Below are 20,993 nucleotides of genomic sequence, written 5' to 3' on the forward strand. Positions count from 1 at the left end.
ATGACAGAACATTACAATGTGTCAGTTTTAAAGGTCTTTTGCTTTTTTAAAACACAATAAAGTGCATCATATTTAATTTAATCATTTAATGTAAATATTAACATTTCACAATATGCACTTTCATTTAAATCATTTTGACCTTGGAATATGTATACCACAACTCACCATTCAGTTCAATTCAGAATCAATAAGGTTCTTTCTTTCTTTGCACAAACTTTATGTCATCTCAGGTGGACTTCGCAGGAGGAAACCAGGCTGAAAGCAGTGAATGACTGTGCCATAGCAGCAGTGCACCAGACACATTTATGGTATTGTTTTTCAGTGTGAGAAATACAATGTGTGGTGTGAGTGTGTGGAAAAAGACCGAAAAGCGTGACTGTAAAGGCTTAATGCGTGAGACTTGAGGCATGGGGCCGACATGGCTATAGGCTGACTTAGCTTGGGGCGAGTTGGTTAGGACCGACTTGACTGTATCCCGATGCAAGCCGGGTAGTAGTGGGGCCCCATTAGGTAGGTTCCCGACGTGTAATTGTAATGTTCAAGTTGTGTCGCTGATAACCGCCGTCTGTCGGGGCCCCTACTAGCAACTAACCGGTGAGTACTCGGAAAAAGGCCCTATGCGGGGGATTTTCGACGTGCTGTCGTCGCGCCTTTAATTTGTCATTGAAATTGACTGACCTCGGGGGCCCCTTCAGCTCGGGGCCCTAGGCAAATGGCTGTGTTGCCTTTCCTGTAGCGACGTCTCTGCGGGAGACATACACCTATTTAAGAGTAGACAGCAAGCATGTAATAAAATGCATCATGAATATTAAAGTTACCACATCTGCTTGGCCCCTGTCTCCATTGTGTTCACTGGAAGGAAGTCTTCACACAATTAAATGATTTCTTGCCGAGTAAAACCGTTTCTCATGGGTTGCATGCAGTTCCAATCGACCACTCATAGTCATTAAACAGACTAGAGGCAAAAAAAAAATCAAAAAATCAAAATTGCAGATGAAAATATTGTGACTATCAAACCTCTTCTCCTCTAGAATTTCCTGTAGTTTTATTTCATTCATTGACAAAAGAAAAATAAAACAATTCGACACAAACACAACACAAATACAAAGCAATACACTATGAAACAAAATAAAAAAAAACGTTCTAAATTTATTAATGAAATGAAGCAGAATGAAGTTGGAACTTACATAATCTATACCTGTATATGGCACAGTCAAAGAAAAAACATAAATCCAACCAACTTAATTAATTTAAGGTCTGAGAGGCCGGCCAGCCACTTTCACATCAGAGGTTTCCTACCAAGACCACACTCCGTGTCTTTGTATTTGGATAATAGTCTGGTTTGAATATTTTTTTTAATATTGTGTGTGAATTACATTATTTTAATTTAATCCCTCGATTGATCAATTACTTGATCAATTTCACAGAGATGCAGTGTTCCATTAATTTGACCCTTCATTCTGGTTTTACGAAGATTTATGTCTCTTTCCAAGTCACTTTCACTTTTTACAGATTTGCTCTGTAATGTGTATATTGACCTGTAAAGCTTGTTTATGAGCTTTATGCTTCATTTGCAGCGTACACTCATTGAAGACTTCGTAAAATGTTCGCCATTTGAACTGAGTGAATAACAGGATTTCTTGGCTCGTCTGTGCGTCAGCTCCGTTACGCCGCTGCGTCGTGTCGGAGGGGCGAATCATCTTGGCGGCGGTGACTCTCTGGCGCAGCCGCGGACCGGCCTGCCGACGTGGCGGGGCGGAAGAGGAGCCTCCGGCTGGCACCGAGCGGGTGAGCTGCACTGTCACTCTCAACAAAACAAACCGTCTTTCAGCTTTTTAAAGCCTCGTCTGCCTGTTAAGAATTAAATGACACAGACACACGACTAAGAGCGTCCACGAGGCTTTGCTTTAACTTGTTGCCGTGAAGAACTGTTTGTTGTCACTTTTTAAAAATAAGATGGATGAACTGTCATATGGAAATAAAGTTGTTTGTTTGTCTCGGGCTGAGTGCTGTCACGCTCATAAAATACTTTAAATACTCTTCATAAAATCATTAGAAAAATTGCTTCGTGTTTAAACTGTTGTAATTTGTCTGAAAGGACAACTTGATGAATTTGACTGGTTTAAGAGTCACTGTGAAAGCAGACATGGTTCCCACCTGTCAGATTAGTAGTTCTGTTTTTAAAATCATCAAATCATCATAGCTGTGCAGCTTTACATGAAGACTATTGTTCCTTGTTTCAAATATATTCCACTGAACAATTGTTTTTTTTGTTTGTTTTTTTTTAACAGAATAATACATTTGCGTTGGGATGTAGATTATTCATCACTTGCAGTTAATGATTTATTTATTTTTTTATTTTATTTATTAATTTTTTTGTGTATGTGTGTGTTACGATTTGTTGCTGCTTAAACAAAGTTAGCAGTGAGTGACAACACTGAGTGGCAATCTTATTAATATGTGTGCAGCTACTGGCCAGGAGGTGGAGACATTTAATAACAGATGGCTGGCAGAACTGCAGCGTTTCACAGCATTCTGACTGTTTCCTTCATTTGAATGAGGAGGACATTAATTCCTCAATGCTGTTTCATCTCCAGAGGTGAAATATTAAATATTCTTTCTGACAAAAAAAAAACCAACCTTCTCTTCAGGTAACGAGTTTAACGTTTTAGTTCCACAACAAAGACTTATGAAGAAACACAGCAGTTCAACAAAAAACTTCCTCAATTAAAGCACCTGTTCTCTTCCAGATCACCATGTCCCAGACTGCCCCATCAGACCCAGAACCCTCTACAGACCCCACTACAGAGCCCACTCCTCCTCCTCCTCAGCCCCTCGGCACCGACAGTGACCCCTTCCAGGATATCCCAGCAGCCATCACTGCCCCCTCAGCACCACCGCAGCCTCCTCTGGTCCCCGAGAAGTTCATCATCCCAGACTCCAGCGAGGAGACGCCCTCAGACGAACCGGCTGCTGAGATCCACTCAGGAGAGGCTCAGGATGAGCGATCGGAGCCGGCCGCAGAGGGCCGGGCGATCGAGTGTGATCAGCCGGTGAGCCTGGAGGCAGAGGCCGAGGCTGCAGAGCAGGACGTGGAGGTTGGAGGAATGGCTTCTCTACTTTGAGTTTCATGACAGCGAAGTGCTGAAAATTCAGCTCAAATATGATTATTTTTGGAAACAGCATCTTGATGTAGTATCTTAATTTTTCAAACCCCCCAAAACCTTCCATTGTACGAAAATTAATCATACATTTCTTCCGTTGGTAACAGTTTTGCTAAATGTCTGAACTTGAACTGGAATAAATCCAATACTATTATGTGTGTGCAGAGCTCACTCCAGGAGAAAGAGAAAGGTTGGGGAGGCTGGGGCTCGTGGGGAAAGTCTCTCCTCAGCAGTGCCACCTCCACAGTGGGTACGTTCTCACTTTCTGATTGTTTTCCTCCAAGCGTTCAGCCTTACGAGGCTTTGGTCTCGTTTTTACTTTGAACTGGATTAATGCGTCTTCCAGATCTCTATTTCCAAACACAACCGACAAGAACCGAGTGCAGCAATGCTAGTATTTCTTACAGAAGACTGAAAATTTAGAATTCATATGTTCTTCCTTTTTCTTCCTCGGCCAAACTGTTAACCCCCTTTGAGTTCCTCTTTCCCTGCTCTGCATTAAGTTCTAGAAAATATGGGAAACCAATGTTCTATCCATTCTTCATCCAGAGTAGAGACCTTTAAACTTCCTCCTAACTATAAGTTGTGTCCATTAAAGTGTAACTTTTCAGAACGGCGAAACCCAGATTTGATTTTTTTACGTAGTCAGACAGCCTGTCTCTTGACCTTCTGACCAATAAACCAACATTCACGTGATCATATTCCCTGCAGGTCACAGCCTGACCTCAGTTAAGGTGAAAGCAGGCGAGGCGCTCCGCCTCCACAAGACGTCTGTGGGCGAGGAGGCTCGAGAGGAGGCGGATGGAGCTGAGGAGAAGGGAGAAGGAGGAGAAGGAGGAGGAGGAGGAGGAGAGGAAATCCAAGAAACTGGAGCGTCTGTCCCGGCAGAATCATCTTCACCCAACGCTGCCGGTCGGGGCGTCTTCTCCACTATCACACATGCAGTGAGTGAACCGGCGCACAAAACAAAGCACAAAGTTAAGATTCCGTGATCATTCAGATCTTTTTCTTTTCTGGTAGTCTGCCACGTTTTCTTTGTGTTCGTCTCTCAGGGCAAGTCGGTGATCACTGGCGGTCTGGACGCCTTGGAGTTCATAGGAAAGAAAACCATGACTGTTCTTGCAGAGAGTGACCCAGGATTCAAAAAAACAAAGACTCTGATGCAGAAGACCGCTTCACTGAGTCAGGTATGCAGACTCCCACTCGTGATTTATTTGAATTGTGGACCTCAGATTTGCATTTTCCACAGTAAAGCATTCAGACTTTACATGACTGAGCGGGCATCAGATGGATTTTCTCTGATTTCCCTGGTAAGAGTTTCCATCAGAGACGTGGCGTTTGACTGCTCTCCACTGTAAACTGCATGTCTGTGTCCTCCAGGCCAACTCTATTTCGTTTGGTGCAGATAATGAATACAGTCAGTATCTCCTATCAGTGTAATGCAGAAGACACTCAGCTCCACATTTCATAATCTGAAATTGTTGTTTAGCTTATCGAAGCTTTTTGATCGTCTGAAAATGCTGACAAGACATTCTGCATGTTTCAGCCTGGAAGTCTGTCTAATCTTAGACTCTAATCAAGAACTAAACATCAGTTGATCAGTTGTTTTGTTTAGCTGGAAAACCGAAGGAGGAATGTTAAACATGCCTTCGTCTCATCTCCTGTTGATTGTCGTGATGCGCTCCTCTCCTCTCTCTCTCTCTCCTGTGTCTGCTCTTCACCGCCTGCCAGCAGTTCTTCAAGCATGCCGCTGTAGGATTACTCACCGGGTCAAACAGACGGTGTGATATTAGTAAATATCAGCGCTCCTGCCTCTCAGTGAGATTATGTACATACATCCACTCACAGTCAGCCTCCAGCTCCCTTTGACCTTCAGCCCCAGTGCTCACGCTTTTCCCTTTAACTCACGGAGCATTTCACAGCTTAAAGCCTGTTTATATTTCTGTTCTCTGGACCGAATGCTCTCACCTTTAGACCTGTGGTGAGCTTTATTTAAACCACTCTAGCGATGTATTTAGGAACTTTTCCCCTGCATCTTGCCCTCAGCTGGGTTTTTATTGACTCACTTATGTTGGCTTAAGATGACTTCAGACAGGAATTTTATTGAACATGAAGTCTGTATCCGAGGTTTTCAGTGTTACGTCTTGATAATCACGTAGCGTTGATGTGACCTTGTGATTTTTCAGATGCTGAAGGAAGCCAAGGAGAAGGAGCGAGCTCGTCTGAGTAGCCAGTCCGTCAGCGCCCCCACCGCTCACTACGGCATTCTTTTTGATGACTACCAGGGTTTGTCGCACCTGGAGGCCCTGGAGATTCTCTCCAACGAGAGCGAGGCGAAGGTACCGCGCCGGTGTTGTGAACATCAAGCGCCTCTCAGTGGCGTGGCCCGTTTCATCTCCTCATGTACTTCTCCTCTTAGGTTCAAGCTTTTCTCTCCGCCCTGCTGGAAGAGGAGCAGGAGGAGGTGAAGAAGGAGCTGATTTTCATCAAGGAGATTTTCATCAAGCCAGAAGAAGAGGAGGAAGGAGAGGTAGAAGGAGGAGGCGGAGAGACGAAGGATAACGGTGATCAAGGTTCCCAAATACACTGTTCTACCCCGTTATGTGAGTGACCCAGACCAGCCGGTAGGCCTGCTGGAGGCAGACGAGGCGCCTGAGCACCGACCCTTGATCAGGCAGTATTTGGTTCAGGAACACACTGATAATGAGGGAACAAATAATCTGAACTGATCTGAGCTTTCACTCTCGTTTTTTTTTTTTTTTTGTTAATCACTTTTGTAGGATAGACGATGAAAACGTTGTTGACACTCAGGGATTTAAAGCAAGGCTACTTTATTAGATCTATTCCTGCAGAGTGTTTGCATTGAAATGAAACCCAGTAAAACGACCATGAGGCAGCAGCGTGATCGCGGTCAGGCACACCGTATTGACGACAATGACGCATTCTTCAGTGCATCATCAGTCCCGCGACACTCCCGCTTCGATCCGTCACAAAGGCTTCCTTACATTAATTATTACTGATCATTTTCCTCCTCAAAAACAATCAAAATCTACATTTCATTACGCTTCATCTCAGCTGTGGATTCATGCTCATCAGGACACGTCTCCATCGCTGCTGCTTTCAGAACTAAAGAATCGGCGGCAGAGATTTTAATGGGGCGATCCATCAGTTTTACACGCAGACGTGTGTTAACTATTCCATGCGGAGTCTGAAAGAAGCAGGAATTCAAACGAGCTGGGAAGCTTCAACAAAAGACCCCTTTACAATGGCTTTATTAGACACGGCGGAGCCATTCCTCCAGAGTTTGACCTGTGCTACTCTGTAAAGGTCAATAATCCTCAGGTTCTGCTGCTTTAGTTTGAATCTACAGACTTTAAAGCTGTCTTGTTTGAGTCCTGGACTAATTAAATGAAACTGTTTTATTGCGAAAAAAATTTGCAGCATTTTGCAAAACGTCTTCCAGGACCAAGTCAATGCATTTGATATGTGTGAAAATGAGAATGTACATTAATCTATTCACCGGACCTGTATATGCTTTTATCTGTAGTTTCTATATTATCAGAGGGAGGCTTGATCTTTATTTACAAATAGAGAAACACGCCTTAGAAAATCTGCAAGACCCTTCTTTCCCAACATATCATAGTTGCACATCAAACACCACAAAACGGTGAATATTTCAGCCACCCCCTGTTGTTGCTGCTATCATCAGCTCTCCGTGATTAAACCCAAGAATGTATAAATATTGAATGAAGAACAAGTTGAAAGAGAATTCCAAGTTTACCCAGAACAGAGTACCTCCTGTTTGCACCAAAAGAAAACAAACAAACAAAAAAAAAGACCCGAGTGATGATTTTCTAGAGTCCTGAGTTCAGGTGAATCAGCTTCACAGGCAGCTACCAGACCGGTTTAACTCGAGAGGAGTTCACAGAAGTCCTTGGAATCACAGCAGTTGTACTCATTATGCCACACATTTCCATCTGAACCATTAATTATCTTTTAATCACGACATTAACTGCAGCATGTCGCCGCCGGTGTGTGACAGTATTTCCTAATGGAGGTCAGACTCGGAGAAGCGGCGCGGCTGCCAGCAGGGATTCACTTTCAGAGACGTTTCAGCTGAAAAGCTGAATGTCGGCTGAGGTTTAAAATGTCCAAAGCGCAATTTCTCTCAACATTTCCCCTGTGTCATAGTTAGAAAATCCAATTCCTCTCACAAAAAGCCCGTGCTGTCTACTTTCATATCTGTTTCTGCATCTGGGAATGTGCACAAATGGTTTTCCTCCCTTCACTAAAACTCAGAAGCTCTTGTGGGAATCGCTGTTCGGGGCATTTTTGCTCACGATCCTCTGAATCTGCTGAAGAAACTGAACGTTCAACTAAAATGAGACTGTAAGTTGGGAGGGGTGCCATGTGATGTCGAGTTTTGTTTTTAAATATATGACAGCTTCTTCTTGCCGCTCACTTTAGAGGGTTTTTAGTGCAGACTTGTCACAGAAAGCTTCAGGCGAAGTCACAGTTCAGAGCAGGCGGGGGTCCCTTCACCTGCAGGGCTGAACATGGTACCTGATCCAGCGTCGGTGTTCAGCGGCGTCTGACGCATTTGCATTGCAGATTCAACAAATCCAATATTCTCAATTCATCCAGACATTAAATCTGCATGTGTGTGTCTCTCGCTCTTGCTGAGCGATGACAGTAATTTCAATACAGAAGTTTGACTTAATCCGGCATGAAAACAAGATCCTGCACCGGGAAACCAAACAAAAATAGCATGGGGGGGGGAAAAAATCATAATGTCACTGACATGTGGTCCACGTGTGTGACAGCCAGCGCAAGAGTACTGATGTGTATGTTAATGTGTGTGCGCGGTTTTGTATTTTTGTCAGCTGCTGACGGCGAGGAGTTTGTGAGCGTTCTCACTGAGCTGCTGTTTGAGCTTCATGTTGCTGCCACCCCAGACAAACTCAACAAGGTGACACACACACACACACACACACACACACACACACACACACACACACACACACACACACACACACACACAGTATTACACAGACAGCTCATAGGTTTCAGAGGAAAGGCAAAAATATGCTTTGGAAAAATTAGTCACACAGGCAGTGCTTCATTGTTCATTTACACAACCCCGATACAAGTTTAGGAGAGAAAAAGGACTCAAATGTGAACAATCTATTGAAAGATTGATCATTTAGGTTGGGATAGGGATCTTCTTTTGTCATATTATTATTATGGTAAGCACTTAGTGTATTCTTGACAACAACAATGTCCACAGTTGGAGCCTTTTGTGAATTTGCATGTTCTCCCTGTATGTATGTAGGTAAGGAGTACAGTGCTTGGTTTTACTCTCACAGTTTCAACATCTTTGCCTTTGATTGGCTAGTGACCTGTCTGGGATGTAGCCCTGCCTCTCATCAGCTCAGATCGGAGTAGAAAATGAGCCGATGATGCCTTTATGTGTCATAATGACAAATTCATTTGGAAAGATTCAGAATGCCATCAATTCAGGACTGAAAAAAGCACTTTACCTCAGAGAAAGATCCTTTGGGCTGGTTATTAATTTCATAAGTAATCAACCAAAGTCATTTTAGCCTCTGGACTTTTGCCATAATTATTCTGAAAGGGTTGCAGCATAACTAAACGGTCACCGCATTTGCAAATCTTTTATGGCATTTAATTTGAGCATGATGAAAGTAACTGAAACAAATTGTTCAATATCGATTATGTAAAGAAAAGTCACAATATGAAACTTTCTAATTACCTCCGCCAAGGAGGTTATGTAATCACTTCGGTTTGTTGGTTTGTTGGTTGGTTTGTTAGCAACATTATGGAAAAAGTTATGGACGGATTGCAATGAAACTTTGTGGAAAGGTGGCCCTTGGGCTAACTTGGAATCCATTAAATTTTGGTGATGATCCGGATCACTGTCTGGATCCACGAATTTTTTAAAGGATTCTTTATCATTGACAGATAGGGTTTACCGCCCAGCGGAACTTCAGTTTTAGTTCCTAGTCGGACCTGTTTCATGGACAGAACAGTCGCGCAGCAGCGCGAGAAAATCACCACAAGTTGGCTTCTCTTCAAAACTTGATCAGAGTTTTGTTTGTAAGTGATTTCATCCTAGGTTGGAGTGTTTGTTTCCTTTGTTATGCATCTCTGCATGTCCATCATTGTGTTGTTTTTCTGAGTTACTTTAGGGTGATGAGTTTCATTTTACGAGTGTAGTACTGTATCTATCCAGCAGAGGGCCTCGGTACTACGTCTTAAATTGATGACAGGTTTGTTTACATCTGCTTAGTTATATTAAGAATATTTGATCTGGTTATATTTGGTCTTTATTCATTGATGAATTCCATGCTGCTGATATAGCCAGTTGACTGTTGTGGTGAAGTTTAACGGTGGGTTGTTGTTTACCAATAAATCCAAGGCGCTGTCCATGGTGCTGAAATAGCCAATCCACCATTGACATGCAGAGTAGCAGTTGGTCACTGCAGACCCCTCGCCAGACATTCCTCTCACGGGTGAGAGGCACCGTGCCGCACCGCTCCGCACGCCGCATGCCGCAGCGCTCCGCTCCGATCACACCCCCGATCACAATGTTGTTTTATTATATATGGAGTTCTTATTGTTGTTGGTGGCTGATTTGAGCTGTGGCTGAGGTCTGCGCTCTCTGAGTGCCAAATTCTAGTCCAAATATGGAAACGTGATGGAATAACCACGTCCCAGTCACATAAAGATGTAGTGCCACTGTCAGTTTCATCCTGAGCTTTTCAGTGTTGCGTTCTGAAGTATTTTTATTGTGCAGAAAGGTTTCCTTCAGGTACTTTAGTTTTGTCCCTCAATCAAAACACATGCTAGGTGAATTAGGGTCTCTGGATTAACTGGGTGTGGTTGTCTGTCTTTTTTATATATAGTTACTTGAGGCATCAAGTTCAGGTTCCTTTTAAATAGAAACCTTTTAATAAAAATCCTTTTAAAGTTGATTTAATTATAGTGACAGGATTTCATGCGCTTCAGTGTGACGGCCACTCTCCCCTGCTGTTGTCTTAAAGCAAACCGAAAAGTTATCACCTTTGAAGTCCCTCTGCATAATCAAATCCACATATAGGGAACTAGCATTAGCATATAATCATGTATATGCATCTATTAGCATACATCAGGATGGGGATTTCTCCACATGCAGAGCTGATGGGGGGTAATTATTCATCTCCAGGCTCGAATGAGGGCCCATGATTGGGTGAGCGAGGTGGAACAGCCTGTCACTACGGAGACAGTTGGCAAGGAAACGCAGGACCAGTCAGGAGAGGAGGCCTCGCCTGGAGAGAACAAGAAAGAGGAGGAGAAGAAAGCTGAAGAGGAGCAGAAGGGAACGGAGGGCGAGGGGAAGGAGATTAAAGGAGAGAAGGAGAGCGACCCCAGATCTGTGGAGGTGAGGTCAACCCATCAACGCCGGGCCTTCTTTTCTTTGCCGTCACCACCTGATTGGGTTTCATGTAGCTGCTCTGCGACTCTGAGCGTGTGAGGGTGTGAGTGTCCGTGTTCATCTTCGCTTCCCTCTCTCCAGCGTGTGTACCTGTCATCGGTGGGCAGTCTGGCAGAGGTGACTGCTCGCAGTATCGAACAACTCCACAAGGTGGCAGAGCTCATCCTCCACGGCCAGGAGCAGGAGAAAGCTGCCAGGGAGCAGGCTCACATCCTCACCAGGTGTGTTCTGCTGTGGGGGATGAATCCAGTCTCATCACACACACTCTCATTAGGGGGATTTCTCATCCAAAAGTTGAGGAACTTTTAGGTTAAAACAACGTTAAAGCTTCAGCTGTATCAGTGTTAGGTGAGTGTGAGGGAGTGGTTACTACTGGTCATCAAATATTTTTGCAACTGCCAAAGAACCCTTCTTTACTCTTGTGGTGTGGATTTCTAAAAAAAAAAAAAAACCATAACAGAACTCTGTATTTTGCAGGTTGACTTCTGCAATGTGTAAAGAGGTGGATTGTTTGGCGAAGAAGTTTTCTGACACACTGCTTCTTGTTGGGGTAAGTGATCATGAATCTAAACCAAATCTAAACCTGTTTCTGTCATAAACAACAGCAGACGATACGAAAATCCCCAACGCATCAGTCCTAATTCATTTGTGGTTCACTTGGCCCCCAAATCCATTTTCTCAAACCGGAGATGAATTTTTCAATCCCACAAACAGGATACTTAACATTTTTAGGAAATGCACATCAAACATGACTGAATAATGCATTTGTTGTGTTTGGTTTCTGCTGTGAATTAAGAACATTTGGTGCACTAATGAGCGTTTTCAGCAGCAGAGAAGTGAATCAGATCGAGTCAAAAGAAACCTTCGGGGGCAGCGCTCATTGTATTGCAGGAACCAGCAGCTGCCACATTGTTGTTTTTGAGATGAAGAGATTCAGGCATCGACTGAGCAGGAAACATTTTAGTTTGATCCCTTGATAATTACCTTTTAGGGTTGTGTGAGTAGAAGGAAATCTAATTTTAAAAGTGTGTGCACTTGCATTTTGCAACTTTACGGTTTATAACTAATCACAGGGAAACAATGAAAACGTGGACTCAAGTTGCGTTTCTCTCATCTCATCTCATCTCCTCATGATTTTCAGGGTCAGAGGAAAGCCGAGGAGGTGAATCCAATGGTGAATAGTGTCCTGCAAGAGGTGAGACTCCTTTTCACGTTATTGTGATTATAATCTGGGGACCAGTTAATGACTTTTCCAGCACATTGTGTGCTGGAAACTTGCTCTTCCGCATCATCTGAAGCAGTCTCATTCTCCTGATGATGCTGGAAATGTGCAACTAACCATTTACAGTGGAACAGGCTCATTTTGATAATGGGGAGAACTGTGGATTTTCTTTAGACACGTTTGGGAATAAAGGAACAAAATATGATAATTTCAGTAAAATAGTCTTTTGTTTCAGTATTATATATCTTCATATTAATGTAGTCAATATTAATTTATTGAGTCACTTCAGTGTAAATGTTTTTTTTTTTATTAAACTGGATAGTTTAGTTTTATTCTGCCCACTTCGCTTCTATTGCATATTTTTTTGTACCTTTAAATGTAGTGAATGCACCTGTCATCTTAAATTTCTTTGTCTTCATACTTAGAAAATAACTTACATAAACTTAGAAACAGCTTATCTGCCCAATCATGCTTGTGTCCACTATTTGTTTAGTGTTTTTGTGTGACTATGGTTGTGGAAGACTTTATGTTTCTATGTTGTTTTATGAGCAAAGACAGTTTCCTATCATAGTGCGGAGGTACTGACTTAGTTTTCTCAATGAGGATTGTGACGATGGCTCTGCTGTCCACAGGGGGACAACAGTACCAACTACATCCAGAATGCATTTCAGCTGCTCCTGCCCATCCTGCAGATCTCCCACATCCAGAGCCAACACTGCCAAACCTCCACAGAGACAGCAGCACAGATACACTAACACTCACTACACACGCACACTACTACCTGCTTGTCTTAATGCTGCACAGTAAACTTTGAAGGCTCGATATTCCATGTTAAGTGCTTTTATCTAAGTGCCATACAACAGTGAGAGACAAAATATATATAGATGTAAAGAGAGATTATGATCATGGAGATGACAGTTTTATTTCGATGTGCCACATGCAGGTCATACATGTTTCTTGTGTCTATGAATGATATTTAATCGGGTTTTTCCATTGATATTTTCACTTAAAGGAACCAAAATGGTGACCAAAGCTCAGTCCGTCACAGCGACGATTCTCCGAAGCTGCGCAAAACAGCAAAAAGAAAATACTGATTGCATTGAAGGGACTTTAGTTTAATGTATAATAAGCGTCATTTGCACTCCTTACAGGTCATTTCAGTGAGAAATAGCATAAATGAAATGTTTATTTTGATTTATTGTTTATATCTGGTTTGAGACAAGATGCCAGTATTCCTAGTAATGCACCATCATTTCTTACTCCTTTTGTTTTAGTGTTAAATTATATGAAGCTCCACTACCTTTATGTTTCTTTGAGTTTGGGTTTAGAAACATTTGCATACTTGAAAATAGGAAAAATAAATTACCTTTCAAAGTATGTCCATATAGGTACATTAAGTCTTTTAATTATGTCCAGAATGAGCTTTTCTTAAACAGGAGATGATGAAATGGCTTCACTGGACTAACACGTTGTGTGTAATTTCTAATAATAATAACTAAAACACGTGTAACTGTAGGTAGATGCTTTTGTCAGGGTGTTGCAGAAATTATTTGCCATAAAACTGATGATAATAAAATTGTTAGAAAAATGTTTTTTTTAATGTAAACAGCAGTTACAGAGAAACATTATCGCTGATCATTTGTATTCATGCATCTGGTCAATTGAAGAAAACGGTTTGATCAGTCACAAGCCAGTTTTTGGTCTTAGAAGGTGGTGAGATCTGAGAGATGCGTGCGGCTTTTCAGCCATTAAATGTACCAATCTGTTTTTTTATCCAGCGGCCCGAAAAGAATCAGAAATCTCCTCAATCTCCACTTTAAACAGACTAAAACTGAAGATTAAATTAGCAAAAAGTAGTCGGGTCATTTCAAGACATGTCTTCATTCACATTGTTATTGCACAGTAATTTCATTGTTCCTCGATAATGGTTGGTTGGTGTAGTTATATATGGTAGAGAGAGAGCCAGGTCAGCTGTTTCCCTCGCTTTCTCTTCTTTACATTAAAGTGAAGATTGCTTACACGTACTTCAACGGGTTTTCATATATAGATATATATTGTGTTCGCTTGATTAAAGCCTGGATCTAATTTTTTGAATGTCTTTCAAGCTAAAGATATATGGCCCGACCATTTTCGACATTTTATCCCATTTCTTTGACGACTGCCTTTTCTGAATAAAGAGTGAAATTGGCTCGTAGCTCCCGGCTCACAGCTATTTAGATCTCAACAAGATAAGCGCCCCGTCTTTTCTCCTGCTTCTCCCCTTTTAGAGAAACATTGAAGGAGGCGTGAAAACTGTTAAGCGAAGAAAATATTAGTCAGTCCTGTCGAAACGTTTGGCCCTTCTAAGCTCTGACCGGATGGGGTGAGGCCGTTTATCAGGCTTCTGTGTGCCTTAGAATGCAAAGTGATTTGTGCTGCATATTGATAAAAGTTTGCAGGCGGTTGCTTTTTCAACTCTGAATAGTTTACTAATGTCTTAAGATAGTCTTCTAATGAAATGACTGTTTGACAAAGAGATGTTGAAAATAAACCAGTTCTAATCATTTCAAATGGCTCAGACATTTTATTTCCATCATATTTGTGAGTAACGTCAATTTAATGATCATTGGCTGTCAGCGGGGCTGCTCCTCTGTGAGGCTGGGCAGGGACGAGTGGCTGCGATGATGAAGATTACCTAAACACAACGACAGAAAACATCGTGATTTACACTCTGGAGCTAAAAGTGGGAATGGAATTTGATCGAATCACTATAACCAATAAGCTCTGAATATATAAGAGATGTTTCAAAGTCATTTTTCAGTTCATGGTCCACATGCAACTCGGTGTGATCCTGACCAGTAAAATAGCCTAATTTATTATGTAAAATGACTACAAAACCCGTTTCTCTTTGATTGTGTAAACTATGAAAAATTCAACCGAGAGTGAAGATATTTTCACAAAACCTGAACAGGTTGAAATTCTGAAAGACAACAAATGCAGTTTCTATATTCAGCCCCTATTTAATGATGCCTCCTGTGTAAAATACGGCCCCCTTGCAGCTTGTTTTTTATTCTTGAATTTTAAAAAATGCAACTAATGACTCGAATTCTTGCTGATCTCAAATGTGCTCATAGATCTGGAGTCCCGTCAGGCATAAGTTTAGAGGTTTTAAACCTTCACGTTCATCCTGTGGGCCAGAATGGATTCTGATGTGAGCCAGTTTTGGCCAAAGGGAGATTTGTTGACAGTGCTGTTATGTGGTCTACACTACAGTAATATACAAATACATGGTGATAAGACATCTTAAGTTAAAAAAAAACTGAAGTTCATAAAAACCAAGACTACTGAAACGTTTGTAGGTTTACCTGTGTAGCAGTGATTAACATTTCCATCCAGTAATGTTTCCATGTCATCTGAAAAATGCACATAAAAACAATTAGAGCTCAAACTGTCAGAAACAGCAGAGTGATAAAAAGTGCTTGTCTTTTTTGTTTTGTTTTTTTTTTTTATTGTGAAAGATTTTGTTCCCACTTTGATTCTCCACTTCCTGAATGGGCGAGAGTCCTGTACAATCAGAACAAAACAAAGGTGGTCAAAGGACTGAAAGAAGTGTCAGAGATTAATGATCAATGGAGTCTAAATTACTGTAGAGCTGACCTGACCAGGACTGGAACTCAAACGAGTGGAGAGCAGCTCCTGATGGACAGCGAGAGACCGTTAACACCCCTCAGTGTGTTTTACAGTAAGAGAGAAATAAATTAATGCAGTTTACCTCTTGGAGCGATGGTTTCAATCTGCCCCTGAACATCTAATTTCAAAAAAAAAAAAAAAAAAGTTTTATTATCTCTTGAGATCAAAACTGAGACAATAGCTTCTTTAAATAACTTCATCTGTCCTCCTGATCTATAATTTACACTTTGATGTTGAGTTTTTAATGAATCTGTCAGTGGTTGTTTTGGCAGTTCAGTACAAAAAAAAAAAACTTTTCACTTACAACGTACATTACAATTTTAGAGTAAAATATTGCAGCACTCTGAAAGCTCCAGTTACTTTTTAAATAAAGATATTATAAGTAAAGTTTTCAAAAAAACATTTCAAGATGGCGTCTTTCGCTGCAGTTTTACTTTCTGATATCTTTCCGCTGATACTGTGGAGTAGGAGGACAGTGTGAAGGAGGGGTCGTCCTCGCACTGGGAAATCCCCGGCTCTGAAACCAAAACCCCTGATATCTGTAGGCAGAGTCTCGAGGGGACTTTAAGGCCTTCGCAGAAATTCAAACTCTGACTCAAAGTGTACCGTCCTGATCCAGACAGCATGTCGTGCACATTGGCGAGATATGTCGACTGATTACTCATTTTGCGAAGAAACGGGGTAAGTGTGAGCTATATTGCCGATAAATATAAAACTTGGACTTTTGTTTACCATTTAACTGCGGACTTGCATTGAAACCACCAGGGTGCAGTTGGGATTTCCCTGACGAAAAGAAGAAACACAATCGTGTCAGCTTTAAAACATCAAAGTTATCAAGTGAGTTTACAGCATGTTTTTGCGCGCCTTACTGAACAAGCGTTTTCCTCTGTAGACTTGTTTGACCACGAGCGTAACTATCGCCAGCAGCACCACACACAGCAGAACCAGCCAGACCACCCTGAACTGACACTTCCACTCATCTGAAGGGAAAGAGGCAGAAAACGAAGGCAATGTCATCGTTACTGTTCATGTCTTCATTTTCATTATGCCTGAATGATTAGGAATTTAAGTATATGGAAAAAATGGTTTAGAAAAACACAACGATGTGACACAAATCATTAAAAGGTCACAGTGATAGTGTCAGGAACCAGAAGCAGAAAAAGGGCAGACACAAATGGAAAAGTCAGTTTCTGCAACAGTGAGTGAGTGCGATGGATTTCCAGCTCTCAGGCTGCAGAGAAACACTGGAAAATATTACATAGTCATAGCTTGTAGCAAAGGGAGTGTTGGGATGGATAGAACAGACCGACACCAGGCCAAAATCAATACAAGCCTGAAGACACTGTATATTAAGATGTAACGCACACTTGGAAAGTGTGACTGATGGTGCAGCGCTGAGGAAGACGAGGAAACAATGTCTCGCAGAACAAAACTGGAGTTGAAAGAAGAAGAATCGAAGGAAATTTGCCCCTCCGAAATGGATGAGTCCTGTGCAGTCCGAGAGAGGTAACGGCTGCTTTTGAATGAAATGGAAACAGATTGGCCAATTTCCTTCCCTCCTGATTGTTTGCTCTTTTGTCTTGCAGTGAAGACGCGCTGGCCGCACGGGAAACAGAGACGCCCCGCTCCCTCATCCCGACACCAACCTTTCTGGGTCCGTTTCCATGGCAGCTTCTCCTTCGCTGTAGCCGTCAAAACGGTTTGATTGGTGAGCCAAAGGAGACAGCGACTTTGATTGGAGGACTCGGAGGAGGGCAGGAGAGGCCGGCAGCAGAAGAATGCCTCCTTCTGCCCTTCATCGTCACCTGTCTCCTCTTCCTCCTCGTCGAGTGGACGGAGGCGTAAGGAGTTGTGGCTGCTGCGGCCAAACAAGGTGAGATTCAGGGTCTCGGCGTCACTCAGCTGAAGCTCGACTGACACCTCCAGCTGGAACTGTGGTGCTGTAGAACAACACAAGATAAAAGTGTTGTTACAACAAGAAACTGAAACAGGATGGTGGAAATTGAGAATCAGATTTGGTAATTCTGAATTTCTTCATATCGAAATATGTGATTGAAGCCTTTCTGTCGAAACACATCGCAGCACAACACAGCTGTTTTCAATGACGACCTAACTGAGATATTTGCTTCATTTATGAGGGCATGAACTCATGTTTGGCATTTTTTGTGAATATATCATCTCAGGTGAGCTTTCAGAGCACGGTATGACAATAGAATATCGCTACAGTGCCACTGAAAAACCTTTATTCCAACATACTACACTGGCAGTGCAAACTCAGTGTCACTCGGAGAAAAAGCAACACAGCAGAATTTACTAAGTAATGAGAAGCAGAGACAGAGGAGCAGAGCAAAGAGCGCGGATTGTCTGAGAAACTTATGAGTGGCTGGCGAACTGTTGCCATGATGAAAGAAAATAAATAAAGCCGTTTGTCATGGACTGAAAGTATGATGGACAGAGCCGCAGTAATAAATTCACAGATGGTTCTGGAAACGCAGCTGGCTGAGGCTTATCAATGGTGCACTTCTGTCTGTGCGTGGAAAAATAAATACGACTTATACACCAATGCAAATATATACAGTATGATAGTTTTCCCTCTTTATGCCACATTTTTTTAATTAAATGTGATGTATGACTGATAACATGTGTGCCCTTCACAGTGGATTCAGTTTAATTTTGAATGATCCGTTTTGAAGATTTCTCAGGACACTGATCTGTGTCATAGAGATGACGAATAAGTGTTGCTTGCTTCATGTCTGGATCCTTGTTGGGTCACTGCTGCTGTTCCTTGTGCAAGGCTCGTAACCCCAGAACTTCTTTTGAGAGTTGTCACATCTGAATGTGTCAATACTCAGTCTTGTTGAACAAAACACTACAAAAAACATACCTGAGGATGAAATGTCGCTGGAAATGTTTCCTGTGTTCATGTCACGTGTTTCACATATGAACCAGCTCAGTTTTTCATCAGCTCTGTCATCTGGAGAGTCTGATGCCGTGTTGTTTTGATTTTCCTGAGCACAGGCTTGTTCCCACTCCTCGGGATCTGCATCCTGGAAAGAATCACACATGCCTTTTTTCTTGACATCTGCTCTTCCAGTTTTCCCATTGTCTGCCTTTTTCACCTGACTCCCTGGCACGCAGGTTCGCCTGGGAAGGCAGAGGAAATTCACTTTCGACACTGAAAAGGAAACAGAGAACGAAGAGCAGCTGAAAAAGTTAGAACGATTTCTCAGTAGAAAGCAGTCAAAGCAGAAACTCAGAATGGAAGGCAGCTGCCTCCAGTTTATACCCGACAAAAAGAGACAGGCAGGAGAAGACGGAGAAAGAGAGACTGAAAGAAAAACCACTGAGGGCAAACACGACGTGAGCACAAAGGTTAACGCGTGCTGCTCTCAAGAAGAACAACATTTTCAAAGCAACTCAATACGGAAACATTTTCAAAGCAGCTGTCAGTCACACTCGTAATGGTGCTATATTTGGGTCTGATTCTTTATCTGAGAGAGACAGATGGGCTGAATCAGAGGGAGTTTGCACAAAAGGGAAAAATGAACAAAAAGGGCTAAAACGAAATAAAGTTTTCTTTTTGTAAAGCCTAACTTTGATAAACAGCTTAAAAAAAAAGTAGAACAGTTGTGTCTTTTTCACGTGGCTCCGAACCGATGAAGAAAAGCGCGTGAGCAGCAGTACAGGGTGGATTGAAGTCCACTTTAAACTCTCGATGGCCTACCTCTGTACAAGGTGAAGAACTCCGGGAGGCAGATGATGAAGGCGAGGATCACGAGGAGCAGAAGTTTAGTCACCGCTGCTCTTGTCATGTTTCTATCAACTGATTACGCACATGCTTGTTCGTGCCAACACAAGCATGACTTTTGGTTTTTGGTTCCTTCCTTCTTCTTTGTTTTGTGAAAAATACACTCAAAAACAGCAGATTAACCGTTGGTCGTGGTTAAGGAGCCAAAACCTTCATCTCACAGTTGATAATTCATAAAAAGGCAAGTGACGACACATGTGCAACAGTAAGACACAACTTTACTTCCCATCACACTTCCTGTTATTTTCTCAGAAACAGTGAGAAATGGAGGTTTGCAGCGGCAGCAGCACGTTCCTGTCCGCAGAGTGTAAGTAGTACTCATGTTGTGTGTCTGTGTGGTGAAGATTTGTGTGAGAGATGATGACTGGGATGGCTGTTGATTGACTTTATGTGTAGTTTTATTCAGGTTATGTAAATCTAATTTAAATTAATTGCAATTATTCATCATCTGAGAAGAAAAAATTGCTTTAATTTGTAATGCTACACGAGGAAAGAAAGTCTCCACAATCAAGCGCTATTGTTTGGTTTGACTTCTATTGCTGGTGAGTTTTCCAACTTTTTTCCATCATTATTCTTTTTTCTTTATCAATCAGGCATGTTAACTTGTCAGGTAAGCTTGATAATACTCTTGTTGTTCCGTGTTTTCTTCTTCCTTTGTGCCTGACCACACAGGTACACTTGTTTCAGGCGTCGCCAGATGTTAGGTGCTTTCTAGTAAACAGGCTACGGCTGCCGATCAACCACCAGCCAGAAGACAGACATACTAATATGAATGTAGACATTAGGAGCCTCAAACAATCATCTGCTGATACTGCATTCATGGATACTGTAAATGGAAAAATTTGCATTAATAAAAAAATTCAAATTGCACATGATGAGAAATTTACATTTACAAGCAACAAATATGAACAGCTGGAGTGTAATTATGAGATTATTTTATTGATGTGCTCAGGTGTTTCACCTCTGCGGTGACTGCAAAGAAGCACTAAATCAGAATTCCAAAATTGCAACTTTTACAAATGAAAGTTTCCTGTGATCATAACGAAGCTTCCACTGACCTCTCACTAAAACAGCAAACAATAAAAAGCTGACCGGTTCTCGTGTTGCTGCTGGACAGAAAACAGCTGGTCTGTTTTTCTCTTTATATGTTAATCTATTCTGAAAATAGTGTATATTTCTTCTTTGTACTGTCTGACTTGATCTCCGCTGGATGTTTAGTGTGACTCAGATTTTACAGCTGGGTTCCTGAGAGCCACTTATCTTGGCAGGACTAGGACAGGAACACACACACACACACACACACACACACACCCACCCTGAAATCCACAAACACAGTGATGAGTAGGGCTGGCAGGTGGAGCCTTATCTCCGCTCCACAGCAGCCTGCCTCTCTCAGGGCTCAGTCGGCAGCTTATACACGGAGATGCCAGCTGCCAAAACTAAAAAAATCAGTTTGTGTGCTTTTATGTTCAATCAAAGCTGCTTGACACTCCGAGCACTTCCAAATATTTTGTGCACTCAGCTGAAATATATTTACTACTGTAATACCTGTGATTGTTTGATAGTTAGACACCCTGCTGAAGTGTCCTTGAACAAGTCCTTCTTGAGTCATCTCAGTAAAAACACCTCCCTGAT

The 20,993-nt window shown here is 42.0% G+C and overlaps 3 protein-coding genes across 8 annotated transcripts in view; 2 read left to right on the forward strand and 1 right to left on the reverse strand.

Annotated features, from left to right (window-relative positions):
• Positions 1-1,740: 1,740 nt before the first annotated feature.
• On the forward strand, positions 1,741-13,239 carry fam114a1 (family with sequence similarity 114 member A1). 4 transcript variants are annotated; one of them, XM_030095121.1, is made up of 13 exons: positions 1,741-1,788; positions 2,751-3,098; positions 3,330-3,414; positions 3,876-4,108; positions 4,217-4,351; positions 5,351-5,503; positions 5,584-5,767; positions 8,048-8,133; positions 10,390-10,605; positions 10,741-10,880; positions 11,137-11,209; positions 11,801-11,854; positions 12,514-13,239. In XM_030095121.1, the coding sequence occupies exons 2-13, from the start codon at positions 2,757-2,759 to the stop codon at positions 12,634-12,636; spliced, it is 1,824 nt and encodes a 607-aa protein (XP_029950981.1). In that variant the 5' UTR covers positions 1,741-1,788; positions 2,751-2,756; the 3' UTR covers positions 12,637-13,239. The 4 variants fall into 4 exon arrangements, with proteins under 4 accessions (XP_029950981.1, XP_029950983.1, XP_029950984.1 ...); XM_030095123.1 differs by having other exon boundaries at positions 5,584-5,737; XM_030095124.1 differs by having other exon boundaries at positions 5,584-5,728.
• Positions 13,240-14,425: 1,186 nt separating this feature from the next.
• Positions 14,426-19,589, reverse strand: LOC115391035 (uncharacterized). 3 transcript variants are annotated; one of them, XM_030095128.1, is made up of 10 exons: positions 19,275-19,589; positions 18,435-18,597; positions 17,197-17,490; positions 16,420-16,530; positions 16,283-16,333; positions 15,633-15,668; positions 15,518-15,556; positions 15,392-15,424; positions 15,226-15,273; positions 14,426-14,555 (listed from the first exon to the last, which is right to left on the reverse strand). In XM_030095128.1, exons 2-10 carry the CDS (start codon positions 18,472-18,474, stop codon positions 14,494-14,496), a joined length of 714 nt encoding a protein of 237 aa, XP_029950988.1. In that variant the 5' UTR covers positions 18,475-18,597; positions 19,275-19,589; the 3' UTR covers positions 14,426-14,493. The 3 variants fall into 3 exon arrangements, with proteins under 3 accessions (XP_029950988.1, XP_029950987.1, XP_029950986.1); XM_030095127.1 differs by having other exon boundaries at positions 18,435-18,694; XM_030095126.1 differs by having other exon boundaries at positions 18,435-18,725; positions 19,275-19,588.
• Positions 19,590-19,599: 10 nt separating this feature from the next.
• The window catches only part of klhl5 (kelch-like family member 5), a 52,476-nt gene continuing 51,082 nt past the window's right edge, over positions 19,600-20,993 (forward strand). The window contains exon 1 of the mRNA XM_030095120.1: positions 19,600-19,665. The gene's annotated coding sequence lies outside the window, so the exon portion shown is untranslated. The remainder of the gene's footprint in view (positions 19,666-20,993) is intronic.

Source organism: Salarias fasciatus, chromosome 6 (assembly GCF_902148845.1).
Source record: "Salarias fasciatus chromosome 6, fSalaFa1.1, whole genome shotgun sequence".
Taxonomy (NCBI): domain Eukaryota; kingdom Metazoa; phylum Chordata; class Actinopteri; order Blenniiformes; family Blenniidae; genus Salarias; species Salarias fasciatus.